Source organism: Stenella coeruleoalba (assembly GCF_951394435.1).
Source record: "Stenella coeruleoalba genome assembly, chromosome: 15".
Classification (NCBI taxonomy): domain Eukaryota; kingdom Metazoa; phylum Chordata; class Mammalia; order Artiodactyla; family Delphinidae; genus Stenella; species Stenella coeruleoalba.
In genome coordinates, this window is record NC_137161.1 from 67,404,607 (window position 1) to 67,424,324 (window position 19,718).

Genomic DNA, 19,718 nt, shown 5'->3' on the forward strand with positions numbered 1-19,718 from the left:
ATACTATTTCCTCCCATCATAAAAGTTTGGTAGAAGAGGGGAATAATACAAAGCCCATTGGAATTGAGTTAGAATGTGAGTTCTTGTCCAGTTCCATGGTCCAGGACAAATTGCATCTTGGAGAAAATGGCTATATTAATCCTTGGTTGTGAAAATTAAATAAGCACGGATGTGATTTTTTGCTTTAAAATTTTACTTACAGAGTATCTGTATGTATCCTTCTGTAACTTGTTTTCACTTAACACTACAATTTTAAAGCATTTTGTATTCATCAGTGTAGTACAAGTATCTGCTTAATTTCCAAGGTTAATCAACACCAAAAATACAGAGGTTGGCAAGGGGGAGAAAGAGGAATATGGCTTGAAGAGGGCATCATGTAATAAATTTATTATATTTTGTTACATTTTCCACTTTTCTCTTAATTCCAACTGTATACTATATAATCAACTGCTGTTCCAGAAATAAAACGTTTTAAACATAAAAATATAAATTCTGCTTCTTAAAAGTGCATACACTTTGAATAATAAAACATACAAATAAATAACAGAAGTCAGTGACACATCCATGCACTTGTTCTAAAATAATTTAAAATGTATGATACACTTCGTTTCCAGCCTCAAGGAAAGACATCTTGCCTTCCATATTACTGTACAACTAAAGAAAATTATACACAAATCACTATGAATGGTGCATGAACACCACCAAAGCATTTTGTATACAGTGATATGACATGCAGCTTTTAAGACAACTATAGAAATTCCAGTGTAAAAACTTAAGAGTTCAATCAAGAAACTATTTTTGTAATGGGGCTTGAATTCAATTTTAACCAGTGGTGAGAGGCACAGTTGGTGAGCAAAACTATAGGGAACATAAATGCATATTTAAAAGGCCTACAAAGAGAACTTCAGCTTCAGAAACACTGCCTTCCCCATTTGGTATAATAACACCTCACCGTTTAGAATAGCACCTAGGAAATTTCATATTGCGTTTTCACCATTACAACAGGTATCACTGCTCCAGGCGGCCCTTCTAAAGGAGCATTTCCAACTAGATTTTTACTTATATATTATTCCTTGAAATGTTGAAAACACCAGGTAAATTCTTTTTTTTGTAGGCAGCAACATGCTCAACAGGAAGGAACCACCTGAGAAGCACAGCAGCTTATTTTGAAGATGTTGTAGTGCATTCAGCTCACCACAGATTAAAATTAAATTTCATTTGCCTCCACAGGTAACATGTACTGCCAAATTTTTGGATGAATATTATTTGATTTTTTTAATTACATGAAAAAATACCGAGGGTTACCTGAAAAAAGACCCCAAATAAAATGCTTCACATTCATTTTTAAACTAAAAAAAAAAAAATTCCTGAAACTACATTCTGGATAGTAGAGAGTGAGCTAAATAGGAAATTGGGCAGCAGCCTAGGGTTTGCTACTATAATTACTACAAGGTGACAATCGGTCTATCAAAATCAGGGACAGGTTTTTCAAAGCCATTGAAGGCTTTACTTCAGCATTTTCTAACTCAGAGTGACCGCCCTGCTCCCCCAAGGGTCTGGCCCTGCTGTGGCATCCGGGGGAAGGGCTCTGGGAAGGAGGCAAACCCATGGGGCACTCTGCCTGCTTCAGCAAACTAAGGACCACCGGTTCCCACCAGACGGCCAGTGCTGAGGCACACACAAAGCTCCAAGCTCCTCACATCAGAAAGGCCCCCCTGATTTCACACAGGAGGTTGATCAGTAGCTCTCAATCTCTTTTTCTTTTCTCTCCAAAGCAACAGAGAAGTCTGAGTCACTCCTGAGTACTTCATACGGCAGTGATTCTCGCCATAGTTCTCAGCAAAGGAAGGGTGTATCACAGTGGTTCTCAATTCTGACTGCAAATTAGAAATATCTCGGAGCTTTCAATATAAATATGGTAACTCCTGGGACCTGCCCCTACACTAAGTATATCAAAAGCTTGGGAGTGGAACCCAGGCATTTTTAAAAGTTCCCTAGAAGAGTCTAGCGAACACTGGCTATCAGAATCTCAGACGAGTCATTCCGAAGAGGCTTGACAGAATCCTGGGGAGAGCACGCGTGGGAGATTTGAAAAAGCCTCCCCAGTCTGCTATGGATCTCCCTTCTCCCCCAAACTGGGAAACACGGGTCTTAGACGAATGTGAGATGGCTCTAGAACCTACCCCACTGTCAATGCTACTGTAAACTCCACAGCTTAGTCTCACTGTGACCAGCAGCTGGGAAGCTCCAAAGCTTTCCAGAACAGCTCAAGTCTCTACAAAAGTGTTTTAAAATTGTTAGCAGTTTTAGAAGCCACATTCTTCCCTTGTGACCACAATGGAACCCTAGAAGATATAAAAAATTAAGATCTATAGAAAATGGCAGGTTATTTTTAGAACAAAATACTTCAGGAAAGTCTTCAGGCTAAATACGGTATATAAACCAATGAGCGTTCAACATACCCATTTCCACTCCTGCTTGCACAATACTTATTTTACATACAATTTTGCCAATGATCAAAAAAAAAAAAAGAAAAACCGGCAAAGAGAAACACGTGCAAAGCAAGATATCACATTCATGTTCTTTGATACTGATTAAGCCACATTTTAAAAATTACAAATTCAAAAATAGAGCTCCATAATCTAAGAATTGTGTTGTGTGGGGTTTTTTTTTTTAAACTTATGTTGAGTGTTAAATAGTCTGTATTTTTTTATTAGTTGCTTGCATAGGCAGTAAGAGCATGCTTTCTGGGTTAGATGGAGGCCATGCAAAATTATTTTCATTATTTGGGGGAAAAATGATTGGTCATGCTTAAAATGCAGCTGCAAAAAACACTTTGGGAGTTGATCAAAAGGCAGTATGAGACTGAGTGTTCATTTAAATAAAAGCACGGGATTCCCCCCCAAAATATGTAGTCAGGTTTAGCAACAACATACCCTTTGTGAAATTGCAGACAGACAGCCTGTACAGTAACAGCTATTTTCTGTGTTTATGTTTACGTTTATGATATAGGCACTGGTTTGTCAGCAAGTTTTGCTCTTCTCAATTCCAAATAATACGAAGTTCAACACACCTCACAGAATACGTTTTATTGAAACTGTGCTTATGGTTTGCATACTATCTCAAAAATCCAACCCGGAGACACTAATTATCTTTGCATCCAATAATTATTATAACCTACACAGGAAACAGTATCTTCAGCTGTTCGGTAATTTGTCAGAATGAAATTTAACGTCGGATGTCAATCTACTTTTTAAAGCATGTTTATTTGAAAAAAATGAGCTTTGTTCACAGCTCTTCTCTGTTCCTTTTTTCCTAAAGGCTGCCACCTGTTTCCTTCACGTTCTGCTCCTGTTTTTTCATGACAGGTACTTTAGAGGGATGACAATTTCTCTCCCCACCCACCCCCCAAAATCCCCACATCCATCTCATACAAATGCGGACGACCGAATTCTAATGAAAACTGACTCTGTCATGGGTTTCCACATCCCTAAGTAGTAGAGACAGCACAGTCTGAAAAAGAGGACGTGACAATAAAATGTCTCCAAAGATGAAGAAGGCCACTTTTGGTTTCCAGAACAGAACAGACTTGCTCACGAGGCCCACAGGCTCAGCTGACCACCAGGATCCACTGGATCTTTCTGTCGGGAGGACTGTCGCTCCATCTAGGACATCACTGGCATCCCCTGGTTCATCAGCTGTGCTCCCAGGGCTCCTCAGCTACAGCAAACTCTCGAAGCTCTCAGCTTGCCTTTACAAGCAAAGCAGGCCCTCAACGAATGTTTGCAGAATGAATAAATGAATGAATGAATGACGAAAGAATGATTACAGAAGAGGTCAGAGCAGCCTCACAGACGTTAACAATATTTTAGCATGTCACAAATACTCCCACATCTCTATTGGTCCAGAGCAGCAGTACTTACTTTCAGTTAGGCTGCTTTTAGGATAAGAAAACACGAAAAAGGTGGGAGACGGTCTTGAGATGATATGAGCTTAACAGTTTCTTTGTGCTTCCACATTATATAAGGGATTACAAAGGCAAGGTGTAGGGCTGTCCTACGGAATGATACAGACTCAGTGCACTCGATGTTTATGGGAAAAGAAATCAAGAATAAAGTTTTTTAAAAGCAAACAAACATTACAGATGCAACGCTACTGTTAGTGATTATTTTGTGCCTACCAGGAAATGACTAATCAGGCCCACCTGGTTGTCAACCAGGAACCCAGGTCTACCATCCTCAGCAGGTGATTTTTAACCCCAAAACACATACAAGCTCATTGTACCAAACATCACTGGGAAAAGAAAAAACAAAACACCAAGTCACTAACTCTACCAAAGAACTGAACTGAACCAAGTCATAATTTTCCCATAGGGTACTTCACACCACAAAGAGCACCTCCAAACTTTGGGGCAAAATATCCTTTTCTGTGGCTTAAAGGTTGCAACCTAATAATTAAGAATGAAGTTTTCATTGTTTACCAAGCACAGAAATATAATAGCCTAAAGATGCCTAAACAGTGCCATAATATTTCCTGATTTTTTTTCCATTTAAATCTGAAACAAGAACTAAACTCCATAGACATAAGTTTATAGATACGGAAAATTTATTTCTAGATCCCATGGAAATTTAATGGAGTTCGTAGAGTTGTTGTGTTTTTTCTCTTAAAGACACTAGACATAACAGAAAACCCATTCCTGGAGGACTCAAAGAGTAAAAATACTTACCACTGTGAAAATTAAACTAGATTCTAATTAATGCTTAACTGTTTACAGCCCCCAAAAAAGTGTTATTAAAACACTCTGTGTAGTCAAACTATGATTCTAAGACTGTTTCAGAGCTTCAGATAGGAGATTTCAAACGAGATTTACCTATTAAAGAAAGATGAGAGAGTCAGACAAACACTCAATTCCGGATATTGACAACCCCACATTTGGTGCATCTTTTTAGGAAATAAAAGTGATACAGGAAAACTCGAAGTGGCTGTACACGGATCAGGCTGTCAATGTGCCGTTGGACGCAACAACAAGATCGAAGGCAGTCACAGCCCAGCAGGGGAGAGTAAGGCTGCTTTGGGAAACCAGACGTCTGTACGGTGAAACGACGACACCAAGCAAAGTGGTGAGTCAGGATCGAGTGCAATGGGCGACAGGCTCACAGTAAGTGAATTTCATGGAGCACTAGTGTAACTCTCAAAAGGCTGAACGTGTAGGTCTTAAAACACTGCAAGGGTCTAAAATTCCAGCGACCCTCAACATAAATGGCCTCCAGACCTGCAAGTTACCTGCTAATGCTCAAATTAGCAGCAAAATAAAGTTAAGTAACTTACTGGAAACATTTCCCAAGAGGTATTCATAGAAAAGAAAGAAAGAAAAAGACAGGGCAGTGCAGAATTCATAGCTATGTATGTAATATGTGTTATAGTCACTTCACACAGAGCAATACTGAAAAGGGAGATTATAAATGGATCTGTGCACAGAGTTCAGGAAGAACCTGAAGAGTCCATGACTTAAAAGAAAGTTAATATGTAAAAGCATATAAACTTAGCATGCTGTATGTCATGGCAAAGTGACAAATGCTATTCAAAGAGAATTGGAACTATGACTCTCTTGACATTTAAAAAAAGTGAAAAAAAAAAAAGCACAAAATTCCAGAATACCTCCTAAAAGCCTGAAATTTTATATATATATATATATATATATATATATATAATTTTGCTTATCTTTGGATTTCTGTGAGGTTCCCTTTTTTTGCTAAACAAGAAATGCAACTTGCACTGACAATGCCAGATGGAACATGCTCCATCCTGCTTGTGAGTTTCTGGGTAAGAGATTAAATCTTCAGCACAGAGAAGAAATAAATGAGTTCCTGAAAAACAGTCACAACTAAGACTGACAGGCAGGACCAGAAGTGTGCATATAACACTTTGTCACACATCGTTCTAACATACCATCACTAACTGCTGGCATTAGGCAACTTCTTTCCTCTCCAAATTACAAGATGAGGAAACAAAGGCATGCACACATGGTGCAGCGTGGAGCTTTCAACTTCTAACGTGGAAAAAAGCAACACCAGAGAAGGAAAATGGCAGATTTATGCATTCAGTTTAGAATCCATTTTTTTTCTCCAGGACTCTTTCAAAGGTATTAACTGCTCTACTACACTTCAAAATCCCAATGACCTTAGCTCGCAAATTGACAAGGAAAAAAAAGAATTTAACTACTAGCGACTGGCTTTCCAGCTATCCAGTTTGCCACCTCTTAGGACATACCCCAAGGGTCAAGACAGCTTATGGTACAGACATCTTTGCAGATATGAAGGTGGTGAAGGACTTCATTTCTACCTCTAAAAACTTCTATCTGTGGCAGTAGGAGAAATGACAGCCACCCACAGGCCACCTTCTTCTTCGATCCTTTCACTGATGTGCGCACCCATCCTAGACTAGCTGAGTATATACCTGAGAAACATTAGTGTTAAAATATTGCCCTTTACAAAGACTGGTAGATGGGGCCAAAGTGCAGAAAGCGACAGTCTTCCCTCGGTTTGTTTCACTGTTAGTGTCACAGTTTTTAGAGCTTCCGGTGCCACACGACAATCCGCACGCGGTGAGGACAAATTCCGCTCAGATGAAACCCAAGTCAAATAATTCATCCTTCTACAGAGCACGCTAACGACAGCTTAACTGGGTCACAGGTTTCAATTCCCTAGTGTCCAACGAAAGTCATTAGAGTTCTCTAGAAAGAAATATGTACAGTTGCTAAAGGGACCGTCCAGGGTATCGTCTGCAATTATTCCAGTTAACTGGGTATCAATGCTTTGCCTATGGCTGTTATTTGGTTCAATGGCAGAATAAGGCGATGCTTTTAACAATTTGCAATTGAATTCTACACACACACACACACACACACACACACACACACACACACACACACACGTACGTCAGGCACGTGACCCAAAAAATACAAAACAAAAGCATAGAGGGCTTTGGTGGGAGGGAAGGGGTTCTAAATAAATTAACATCTTTACAGATAAAACACTTGGATTGCAGAAATATCACTGAGGTTTTTGAGAAGGCCGTGCATTGGTTTGCATGCTAGAAGGTAACTTTTTTGAGGATTTCTCAGCAGACTGCCTGCAACCAGGAGACGAGGGCACTCCAGAATCTAGCTGGGAAGACTTGGATTTGCGAGCGGACAGCAGGGAATGTTTAGCAGAAGCAGGGTCCTTGGAGGCAAGCTGCTCTTTTCCAACTGCATTCACATTTGGCTGCTGGGAGCCTAGCGCCTGGGAGCCTTTCTCTGCCTTGTCATCCACTGCACTCTTAGAGACGGACTTGACTGAGCTCCCGCCCACCTTCTTGGACAACAAGGTTGTCTTGCCAAGATCTGTCGACCGCCGGGTTTCCTTCTGTCTCAAGGCTGACTTGAAGAAGGACAGCCCCTTGTCCTCCGACTTGCTGTCCCTCTTCAGACCGGCCTTCATGTTCATGCTGGGGGAGCGCAGGCTGGCCATGGAGGAGCTGCGGACGTGCTTTCCGTCCCCCCTGCCGTCCCCGGCTCTGGCCTGGCTCACGCGAGGCGAACTGGGTTTGGGGCTGGAGGTGACGCTGGCTCTGTCGGAAACCAGGCTCTGTCTGGAGCCCTCTCTGCTTAAGCTCCTGTCTGAAGTCCTGCTCTTCCCAGGAGGGAAGGGGCCCCTCGGGGCAGGGCCTGAGGCTTTTTTGGCGGATGAGGAGGAAGCACTGTCAGTGAGGGAAGAAGCTGACTTCTGCTTCTGGAGCAAAGGAGATGACACGGAGTCCTGGGACTTGGGGGAGGACTCCTTTTGGCGGGCAGGGGAGGAATGCCGTCCACTGGCCCTGGAAGAAGAATCGGCTTTGCTTCGGGAGCGGGAGGGCTTTACAGAAACTTTTACAGGAACAGGAGAAGAAGGGGATGTACTGGAAAGAGATGATTCCTGGCTGGCCAAGACCGGTCTCCCCTTCCGCAAGCTTCTGTCTGGCTCAGGAGCGCCTCTGGAGCCGGGGGATCCGCTGGCTGTGCTCTCCGATTTCTTTGCGAGGGAGTCCGGCTGGCTTGGAGGTTTCACCTCTTTGACTGGAGAGCTGTCTACAGAATCGCTCTGATCCACATAAGCAATCTGGTTATTGTTATCAAATGGACCCGATACGGGGGGCAATGGATCCCCTTGTACTGAGCTTTTGCTCTGTGTGTCTACAACACTGGAGTTCAACTTGCGGGTGTCTGACTCGTCTTTGAACACACCTTCCATGACAGCCAGAGGGGCCCGACCCACAGCCTTGTGCTCCCGTCGACTGTGACTATCGCTTGAGTCCTGGTAACTGCTGGACAGGTTCCTCAAGCTACCAAAGCAAGAGATGGAAACCTTGTCGTCCACTGCTTCCCCGATCTTCTCCAAGGTAGAGGCGGAGGTGTGAATCGGAGAGTCCCCTGAGAAGCGGGAAGGGGAACTGGAACGCATCTGCAGCTTAGCAGACAGGGACCAGGAAGGTCTGATGCAATTTTCATTGACGGCCAAGGGGCTGGTGACAGAAGATCTGGATGACAAGCTCTGGCGCTGGACGCTTCTCACGAACGGTCGAGTTGAGAAACCTCCTGAATGCAGCAAAGAGAGTGTCGTTAAGCTAAACCTACCAAATGTCCTTACTAGGACCTCCATCTAAGACGGTAGGAAATCAAGGGGTCTGGGGTCAAGGAGCAGTCATGTGATTTTAACTCTTCTGAGCCCAGTTCCTTTACCTTGAAATATGGGCATTCTAACTTGGGGATCAGCAAACCACCTTCTTGCTCGACATCAGGGGTCAGCAGACTTTTCCTCTAAAGGCCCAGACAGTAAATATTTTAGGCTTTGTGGGCCAGCTGCTCAACTCTGCCACCCTAGTGCGAAAGCAGCCGCAGGCAACACAAACAAATGGGCGTGGCTGTGTTCCAATAAAACTTTTTTTTTTTTTTTACACAAATAAAGGCAGGGGCCATATTTGGCCTGTGGGCTATAGTCTGCTGACCCTTGTTGTAACTCACAGAGCTACTATGAGAATTAAATAAAATCTTAAAAGTCCTGTGCCCAGCAAGGCACCTGGCACTGCACAGCTGCTCAATAAATGTGAGCTACTTCATTTACAGCTTCTTCATCCTATTAAGAACACTGGGGCCCACAGCAGTGCAGTCCTTGCCCAAGATCACACAAACAGAGGCAGAGCTAACACCAGAACCGCAACCCCTTCCCCCCAACTCAATGCCACAGGTAGGCGGGCCTGTAATCGTTGACTAGGAAAGCAATCAGTGGAAAGCCTCCAAGGAAAACATTCATAATTAGAACACTATACTCCTATTTTAAGTGACTTAAAACTTCCACAGAAAATATTCTAAATTAAATTCTCCATACACTTGATGCTGTAGCTGTGGTATTAATAAAACTCTGTCTGGATGAGATCCTAAGAGATAGGCCCTGTTCTGTGGGCACCACCCAGCACCACTGCACGATGATGGTGCTGATATCCATTTCGCCAACTACACCGTTTAAAAACAGACCGGAGCCAAACCATATCTAGGCTTACTGTTAAAACAACAGTGAATTCTAGGTTTAAAGGCTGTGTTGAAAATAACCTCTAAATAATTAACAAGCCAAGGTTCACTGGTCAGTTTTTCATAAAATGTCAGGAACTACAGACAGGAGCTTCACAGTTACAGTCCAAGACTCTTTTTCTACAAAAAAAGAAGCAACAGCCAGAAGCAGGGGTAGAGCTGGAGCTGCGACAGAGCTCTCGTCTGGCCTGCCTCTTCCAGCCTCCTGAGCGCCACTAGGAGTGGCTACTGGACGTGATGGAACTGCTGACCACAGAATGAGGCTTGCTGGGGGATGAGTCACTGTCCTCGTTATAGAAGCTGAGCTCACTCTCCCCTGCTCCTCCCAGCTCTCAGGGCTCCGGCTGCCCGACCCTCCCCACACCACCTGGGGTCCCTGTGAGAACCGAGGGCTGTTCCGCCACTACTCAAGCGGCAGCTGAAGGCAAAACACTGGAGCTCAATTTTTATCAGATTTTCAAAGCTTTTATACTGTGACTATCTTCACAATTCCTAAAAACTACCTTGATGCAAAGGCAACAGCTTTTGTTCTAGGTGCTCTGCACCCACAGGGCACACCACAGACCCTCCAGGGGAGACAGCGTGGTGGGAAGGCGAGAAGCCGAGCGAGTCAGGAGCCTCCACGCCAGGCCCCGCACACCAGGCAGCCCTCGGCAAACCACAACCGCGCTGAGTCCCCTCACAGCTGCTCTGAAGATTGCAAACAGCGCTTTGAAAAAAAACAGACATTACTGTACAGAGTTAAAGCCCCAGCCTCCACATGAGACCTTCAAAGTGGAAAACAACGGAGTGGAAGGAAGAAGTGCTAGGTCACAGAGGAAGAGCAAATGACCCTGTTATATAAAATGCTCCTCGACATGAGGGAGCCCGTGCTGTGTCCGTGAGTTGCCATTTTGGAAATCTGTCACCGAAACCCAGACCCACCATCATCTTCACTCCTTTCCCCAGTCATCTCCACAGACTCAGACAGCGAGGCTAGGGAGGTGCGTCTGGAGGAAGCTGCAGAGGTCACGCTGGCCTGCTTGCTCCCCGGGAGACGGCTCACCCAGTGTTCACACAAGGAGGAACTTGTGGAGCCTGCAGGAAAGGAAGTGGGCGCCGAGGTCAGGCCAGAATCCTGCCTGTGCCACACACGCCCTCACCAAGGGCTGCTGCCCGGGCGGCGGGGGACCTCACCGCCAGGTCAGCACTAACTCCCAGGCCCACGTTGCGCCCGCTCGAACATCGCCTGTTGGGATGAAAAGGACAGACGCTCACACACGTTTGCAGTAATAAAATCCAAGTACAGGGATGGCTACTTCGGAACGCAAAGTCCGAGTCTTAGTGCTGGCAACAGAATGGAACAGATACAATCGTGCATATACTCATCTATTCTACAAACATTTATTAAGCACTACACCCCAGGCACTGTTCTAAGCACTTGCAGGAATACTTCTGACACAGAGGAAAAAAAAGCAAGCAGCAGTGTACTGTTATCTTCTAGGCCTGTGTGGTGGAATTTTTAAATCATTTTCACAATATTAATATATAAACACACACACGCATGCACATACAAGGCCACGTGCCATTGTGTCCTGTCTGTTCCAGGGAGGCCCTTAAATATATACTGGAGCAACAGAAACTGCTCTTGAAATGGAGAACATGAAGACACATGACTTTCTAGAGTAGATCTCAAGAGGGTGTCATTTCTGAGACTATCTCAGACTCTGGAAAGCACTGAGGGGCGGCACTAGAGCCCTGGAGTTCCCATTTTCTGGGAACTAAGAGCAGCTACGGACAGACGGCTGTACTGGGTGGGGTTTGACTCCAGCAGGGCTCACTCTGCTTCAGCGATGCTTCCTTTTAGCGGCTTCCAACTTAGCCCTCGCACGCTTCAAGGGGAGCAGGGATTCATAACGGATCACACACTGCCATGTCCCAATCCTCTGTCCTATTCTCTAAACTCCAGCTCTGCATTAGGAAGCATTCGCCCCCTGTTCGGATTGTGTGTGGCTGCACCGACGTCACGCGTGGGTACTGGTTCCTGCATTTACTAATAAGCACAACAGGCTAGATCCCGTCAAACTAAATCCAAGCCATCTAATATTTTTATAGCCTTCCCTAACAGAATAGGCCAACCTTAGTGGAAAAAAGAACGATTTCTAATGGTGCTTTACCCTTTACAAAAGGATTTAATGCACATTTGCCTCACAACGACCCCATGAGGCAGGTAGGATCAGTACACCCATATTACAGATGACACATATGTGGCTTGGGTGGGACATGCTCGAAGATAACCCGACCAAAATGTGGCAAAGCCAAGTCTTAGTTCTATTTCCAGTCCCTCGACTCTGAGAGCAGTGTGCTGCGCTGCTTCTTAGCTCCCTCACTCGTTTATTTACTCCGTAAGTAAACACCACGAGCGTGCTTTGAGCCAGGCTCCACTCCACCTCCACGGGAACTCCTGGTTCACAGCTGCTGGCACATTCCACCCCCATTTCCTTTAACTGCAACCATTCTGGTTTCCAGATTAAATGCAAACCTGAGAATTAATCTGATCCAACCAACAGCATCATGAGACCTCCTGGAGAAGTTCTCTGGACCATCAACTACAATTTTCTGCTCTCAAAACAAACCACCCAAAGAGTAGAGTGGCCTTACCTGCCACCGAGCTGTTGGCCGACCATGACGGTATAGCTGTCCGCCTCTGGTAGAAGAGGATGTACGCCGTCTGCGTGCAGACCTCGTCTTCCGACAGCTGCTGCACGTCACTGTCGTCGAAGCAGTACCAGAGGCCGTCCACGGAGTTCTTGCAGTATGCTGCCAAAAAGAGCCCACCAGCGATCAGCACCAGGGCAGCCGCAACGGCCACTCCACTTGACCCACAGACACCATGCCTTTGGCTCATATAATTAATTCAAGAACTTTTTAAGGCTGCAGATAGTAATACAGAAAGAGGTAAGAAATCCAAATTCTAAATCACACTCAGGCAAAATGTTTCAAGAAATTCCAAACTATTCCAAAGGGATGAAATTCTATTTAATTTTAGAAAACACAATATACTTCTTTAAACCAGTGGATTTCAACCAGAGATGATTTTGCCCCAGGGGACACATTTTTGACTGTCACAACTGGGGGTGGGGGCGTGGGGAGGGTAGGATGCTAGTGCAATCTAGTGGGTAGAGACCAGGGGCGCCACTACACGTCCCACCATGCGCGGGACAGTCCCCACAATACAGAATTACCCAGCAACAATGTTACTGTACCAGTACGCAGAAACCCTGTTTCAAGCATGTTGTAACAGTTTAGTGTTTCTTAAAGTCAGAAAACAACAGAACTAGAAATGATGATATTAATGAGAGCAGTAGCTAACATTTGTTTAGCACTTATTATGTGCATCTCATTTGATCCTATGAAATTTGTTCTATTATCATTGCCATTTTACAGAGGCTCGAAAAGATGAACCAGCTTGCCCAAGGTCATGCAGCTGGTGAAGGGCAGGGGCCAGCTCAGTACAGGATTACCTAGTCCCTAAGCTTAAAGCCTTATCCCACCCTGCCTCCCTCAGAGGTAGCACAAATGATGCCTGCTGGAAGGCCCCTGGCAAACTGAGAACACTGGAGCTCATGAATGCATGCGGCCTTCCCTCCAGTCCAAACTCGAAGCTGAGATAAAAATAAAGAGCACTCAAGTACCAGCGAGGACACAGCTTAGCGTTCATGGAGACACACCATCCTGTGAATCATCAAGGAGTGTGATAAGCTTGATCCAGAAACGTACACTCTTACAATTCTTTCTAAAAAGACCCATTTATTGGGGTGAAAATAAACGAGTGCTGGAATATTTAGCTGAACGCTGGAACAGGCTCAGTAGGGCCCCAGGGGCAGGACACATAAGGCCCCGAGTGGCACCAGGAGTGACTCCCTCGACAGGCCACAACCACTTTGCTAAGTATGGACTCCGAGGAGACGAAAGGGACCCGGAAGAGGAAGGGCTATACTTCTGCTCTTCTTTTTCCCGAAAAAGAAGAGCAGAAGAAGAACCTTTGACTGTAGGGAGGAAAGTCGTCTGCAGCTGTGGACTCACTGGAACCAGACGGCAGAGAAAGGGAGACACAAGCAGCAAATGGAGCTGGTAAAAAGCTACCGCTTGGTCAGTGGCGTCATCAGGCTTGCTGGATGGACGACCCAGCCGGTGAGGGGCTGCTATTCGGGAGCGGGAGTGGGAGGTCTGTAAGGGGGAACGCGCCCGAGAGGAGGTGACGGGGCAGCCTGTACCAGCTTCAGTCCGTTTCTCCTCAGGATGGTCTGTCCTCCGTCACGGTGTGGAAACTAAGGCAGCACAGGGACTCATGAATGGGTCAATGACGTATTTATAAAATAATTCTATGTGCTTTTCTTCCCAGCGCTATTTTCTGAAGTATTTCCTAGACCAGTGCTACTCAAATTGTGGCTCACAGACCGGTGCCAGTCCATGAGATAAGCACCACAACGAGGTAAGCATTTAAAAACATTCATAGCAATCTGATACTGTATGATACTTTTATTGTGTTTTTGCAAAAGTACTGGTTCATGAAGAATTGGACATTTTAAAAAAAGGTTTAAGAAATTTTTTTAAAGGTTCCTCATCACAGATGGTTTGAGAAGCACTGTTCTAGACTCCTTACACAAGTCAGCCATACATGTACCATGTAATTATAGTTAGAACCAGTGCAAAATAAAAGAACACATTAAAATAAACACTCCAAATGAAAGCTTAAAAACAAGATATCTTTAACTCAACAATGCTGAGGTACTTAAAATGTTCTCATCAGAAAAGCAGCCGTATGGCCTAAGCACGGGAAAGGGATGCTTACCACGAGCCCCTCGTCGGTAACAGGCCCCAGGAGGCAGGCACGAGCACTTCTGCCTCCCTCACATGGTCGCCAGGTTTGAATAAGGTTACCCACCTAAGGTCACAGAGCTAGGAACACGTGTCTAGCTTCTAACCCATACTCCTCTCCCTAATTTGTACTGCCTCCAAGGCAGTTATGGGTTTCCGGGCACTTTCCAGAGTCTATGCTATACAAAGAGCAACATGACAGGTGAAAATCTGGCACTGTCCGATTTTCCTCAACAATTTCTTGCTAGAAACCACACAACGTGCTCACCCGTATTTTCCTGAGAAACACTGTTATACACAGGAGATTCTCTACCAAAGCTGAAGCTACATGAACACCAACCAGTGACGCTGGCAAAGGCACTACTTCACCAGCTCATTAGTGAAATTAAATTCCCTCTAAGTCCCTTTCAATTCTCAGAGTCCCTGAGTATATAACTCTGTGACTCAGTATGGAAGAATGCAGATATGACCGGGGATGCCACAAAAGCAAAAATCCAACTAGACACACAACACTTATCACACAAGTGGCCCCCAAAATATAAATATAACATATGTAAGACACAAAATACAGTATTAAAATTTGGCTTAAACCAAAACACGAGGTAAAACATACTTAAGCATTTAATTAATATTAACTTTGTCTTCTACGGACTTTTCAATAGATCCTCTGTCCCCTTTTTCTCCTTCAAGTACTTCCGAGGGCAAGTAGAGGCCATCCAAACGGCTCCACTACGAGATACGCTCCAGGTCGGGATGATTCCTCTCACAAGTGACTGCGGCCGGCAGCGTACTGAAAGAACTAGAACTAAACAGGTTTCGAGAACAAAATATTGTTGTGTCCAGTCACACTCCACGTCCCCTGTCTCCCGAGGAAGAGCAGGTTGAGAGAGCAACTGTGCTGGGCCAAGGAGGGGGTCTGGGGCCCGAGAGGCTCCTTCACCATGTTGCAGGGGTCTCAGGGTTAACTGCCGGGGAACAGTCTCCCAGAGACTGAAACACCAACTGGCACAGCCTACCCTCCTCTACCTCCCCCTACCTTTATGAATCACTAGCACCCTGGGGTCTTGCTGCAGAAACCACTGAACTGCAGAAACAAAAAGTCCCAGAGAAGTGTTCATGCCAAATAGGCTGAGTGAGAAGGATGCAGAAATCTGAGTCCTGGCCACCTATACAGTAGGAGGACCCTCACATCAAGTCCCCCGACATACAGATGTCCAAGCAAGAAGCCCCCAAATCTACCTGCCTCCCCAGCATGCATGAAAGCCCTTAACCCAATAATTCCATTTCTGAGACTCACTCTCAAGGAAATACAGAATTAAAGTACAGAAAAGGTGACTACACACAAATATGTCCATCAGTTATCTTCAAAGTTAAAAACTGGAAACAATATATGTGTTCAACAATGGGGAATGGTTATATCACATTAGAGTTCCATCAACTGAATATTCTTTGGTCATTAAAAATAATATTTACAAAAATTAAGCGTCTGTTGGGACTTCCCTGGTGGCACAGTGGTTAAGAATCCGCCTGCCAATGCAGGGGATACAGGTTCAAGCCCTGGTCCGGGAAGATCCCACATGCCGCGGAGCAGCTAAGCCTGTTTGCCACAACTACTGAGCCTGCGCGCTAGAGCCCATGAGCCACAACTACTGAGCCCACATGCCACACTACTGAAGCCCGCGCGCCTAGAGCCCATGCTCCGCAACAAGACAAGCCACTGCAATGAGAAGCTCGTGCACTGCAACAAAGAGTAGCCCCTGCTCGCCACAACTAGAGAAAGCCCGTGCAGCAACGAAGACCCAATGCAGCCAAAAATAAAATAAATAAAAATAAAAACAAACAAATAAATTTATTAAAAAAAAATTAAGCGTCTGCCCCATTAGCCCATAAGGGCCTCACGTGTAGGCAGCAGGTTACTAATCCCAATAGCTTCTCCTGACCCTCCAGGAGGAGGCCGCTCTGACCACTCTCTCCTCCAGCCCCTGCTCTGTTCACACTTCAACCACAGAACCTAATACACATCCTGCTCCTTCATTTTAAGTGTACCTACACCGCCTCAACCACTTGATTACACTCTTGGAAGACAGAGGTCGAGATCTTTTCATTTCCAGTGTGTCTCTGATGTGACACAGCCCAGTGCAAGCAGGACGTAGAGGAGGTGTTCCATAAAGGTTCACCTGAACAGAGCATTGGACATTTAAAAAAATGGCCAATCACAACAGTATAAAATAATGGCCAGAACGTACAGAAAAACACTGGAAGGAAACACCACATATCAAAATGTCACCTACATCCAATGGGATATTATCAGCCTTAAAAAGAGGAAATTCTGACAGACGATGCAAAGTGGGTGCATCTTGACTGCATTATGCTAAGTGAAATAAGCCAGACACAAAAGGACAAATACTGTATGATTCCACTTACATGTGGTACCTAGAGCAGTCAGATTCATAGAAAGAATGGTGGCTGCCAGGGGATGGGCGAGGAGTAAACAGGAAGTTACTGTTTAATGGATGCAGAGTTTCAATTTGGGAAGATGAAAGAAACTCTGGAGATGGACAGTGGTGATGGTTGCACAAAGATACGAACGTACTTAATGACACTGAACCGTATGCTTAAAAATGGTTAAAACGGTAAATTTTGTTGTGTATATTTTACCACAGTTTCTAAAAATGTTACCATTTTTTGAGCACTAATCTCATGGGTTATTTCTGAGTGATAATCTCGTGGGTTGATAGCACTGTTCCGTCTGTCTCTCTCTAGTCTCTAAATTTCATATGATGAGCACTATTGCTTTGACAAATGAAAAAGTAAATTTAACCATACAGCAAAAAGAAAACCCCTTCCAAGTCACTCGAAAGACACTATAAAAGTGGTTCACAACCACTCCAAATAAAAGAGATGTTAGGTCCTCAAGGAAGCAGAGCAAAACCTTAAACGGGGCATGCAGGTGAGGTCAAGAAAGCAAGTCCAGGGTGAGCCAGACGATGTCACCCATCTGCACACACCATTCCCTGCTTGGGTCAGAGCCCGACCAGACGATCTAACTCAGGGCAGAGAACCAAAGGATGAAAACTGCCCTCACGGTTGGCACACTGCCTGCTGGAAGAGAAAGCGAGGTTCTGAAGCAAAGCAACCCTGTCACAAGCAAAACATGTCGGGAGGAATCGTCAGCACAGGCGCCCGGCCTCTCGCGCTGCAGACCTGTGTAGTGCCCCCCTTGCATGGTGCCGTGATGATTGCACACAGCATACAGGTCATAGATGTAGTCCTCAGGGTCCCGCCCGAGTCCGTAGGGCCGTCTCCATGGAGACCAATGGGATGGCAAACTCCAGCTGCTCTGGCTTCTCTTAACCACGTGAGGTGTCATGTCCAGGCCAGTCAGAGGGAACTTCACCATGTTCTGAAGTTTCATACGCTTGTCTCCTTCCTGTGGCAAGAAGAAAAACAAGTTCTGATGGTATTTTCGTGCAAGCAGATGGTAGATCAGTTTAGCGTGAAAGGCAGACCCTATCAACTGAAGTAGGGTTGAGTTACCTATCTGATGTTTCCAAAGACACATACAACACAGGGAAACAGATTAACAGTTTTATCTAACTGGAGGAACAGGTTTTAATACCACCAAAAATGGAACCAGCGATGATCTACATATAAGGGTTAATGAGCCTTCATTGCCTTACCTGATAAAGGGTTCATCCTGAAACCTCTGTCACGAAAGAGGCATGAAAAGTAATGGAATAACAACATATGTGAAGGGAAAGCACAGTGCTGGCCCAGAACAGCCATTCACAGAACAGGGACTCTTTCCTTCCCAACTCCTCCGACAAATTAACAGTTAACAGTGACTTAACTTAATATAGTCATTTAGTTGACAATCTTGGGCAATCTGTATTTCCCATTAAGCCCACTGGGAAATCCAACCATCAGTTGAGTAGATATTTACCGAATGTTTCCTGTGTCTATGGGAGCTTTAAAAAATTAATCGGGCACAGGTAATTCCCATCCCAAGGAACTATGGACCTACTAAGGGAAGAAAAATGTTCCTAAGAGAAAGGTAGGATGGGTCTTGCATGGTCAGGAAGGTCAGGCTAAAGAACCTGGACCTTGTCCTGCAGTCAAGGGAGAAGCACTGAGGCTTTGAGGGAGGAGGTGATGCCATCAGAGCTGCCATTAAGTAGTGCCCAAAACATGGTAGAAATGGAAGAGCAGTGTAGGTTACGAAACCAATGAAAAGACACTGCAACTGCAACCAGCTCGGAAGTATCAGAAGTTGGAACTGGCAGGATGACAGCAAGAATGGGGAGAAGGGGACACGTACAGGAGGCAGTGGAGAGGCACAACCAGGCCGAAGAGGTGACTGCCTAGGTGACAGGGAAAGAAGAGTCAAAGATGACACTGCAGTTTTGAGTTGGGGCGCTGGAAGGGTGATGATATGTCTTCAAAAGAAACAGAAAGCAAAGGAAGCCAGTCTGTGTGTATGGAAAGAGACAGAGAAGCTGGGTTCAAACCCTCAACTGGCTGTCCCCCTGAAAGATCCCAATGGAAGTGTACAGCTGGGACACTCAGGGCAAGTGCCCACTCCTCACTACTACAGGAGCTGGACCCCAAACCTGTGTGTGAAAGGCCACCCTGGGGACCATGTGCACGCCCCCGACACAGTCACTTCATCAGCCAGCCCTAGACATCTCTCAAGTCTCTCCAGGTCTCTCCACCTCCACTGCCGCAACTCCACTGCGAGCCATCGGCCGGCCCCCGCCCCCGTGGAGACTGCAAAGGCCTCCTTCAGGTCTCCCTGTCTTCATCCTTGTAGCCTCTAATTCTCCACACAGCAGGCTGAATGGTCTCCTCCAAGCACAAATTCGGTCATGTTGCTTCCCTGCTTCAGAATCCCACTCTGCCTACAAGGACTGCTTGGACGACCAGCCCCTGCCTGCTCTTCTACCTCAACGTACGCCTTTCTCCCCCCGACCCCCGGAGCTGCAGCCACACTGGCCTCAGCTTTCAGCCTCCTGCACACGCTCTGCACCCGCTGCTCCCTCAGCCACTACACATGTGCAGCCCTGCTCCCAGCTCACCCCGTACAGGCCTCCTCCTAATCTTTCAGATGCAAACTTTCTTACGCCAGGCTCAGACTCCTCCAGCGTTTACCTCTCATTTACCTCCCTTACAAGGGGGCTGCCCAGGACAACTCTAACCTTAGGAATAGAGAGCCTCTGTGGGGAAACTGACTCACAAAGCAACACAACTCAAAGCA

The 19,718-nt window shown here is 45.4% G+C and overlaps 1 protein-coding gene across 2 annotated transcripts in view; it reads right to left on the reverse strand.

Annotated features, from left to right (window-relative positions):
- Window positions 1-280: 280 nt before the first annotated feature.
- USP31 (ubiquitin specific peptidase 31) overlaps window positions 281-19,718 on the reverse strand; it is a 75,824-nt gene continuing 56,386 nt past the window's right edge. The window contains exons 13-16 of one of the 2 annotated variants that reach the window (XM_079944338.1): window positions 17,669-17,894; window positions 12,245-12,403; window positions 10,529-10,681; window positions 281-8,614 (exon numbers count right to left, since the gene is read on the reverse strand). In XM_079944338.1, the coding sequence (XP_079800464.1) occupies window positions 7,053-8,614; window positions 10,529-10,681; window positions 12,245-12,403; window positions 17,669-17,894 (2,100 nt within the window). In that variant the 3' untranslated portion in view covers window positions 281-7,052. The remainder of the gene's footprint in view (window positions 8,615-10,528; window positions 10,682-12,244; window positions 12,404-17,668; window positions 17,895-19,718) is intronic. The other variant, XM_079944339.1, reaches the window with a different exon arrangement.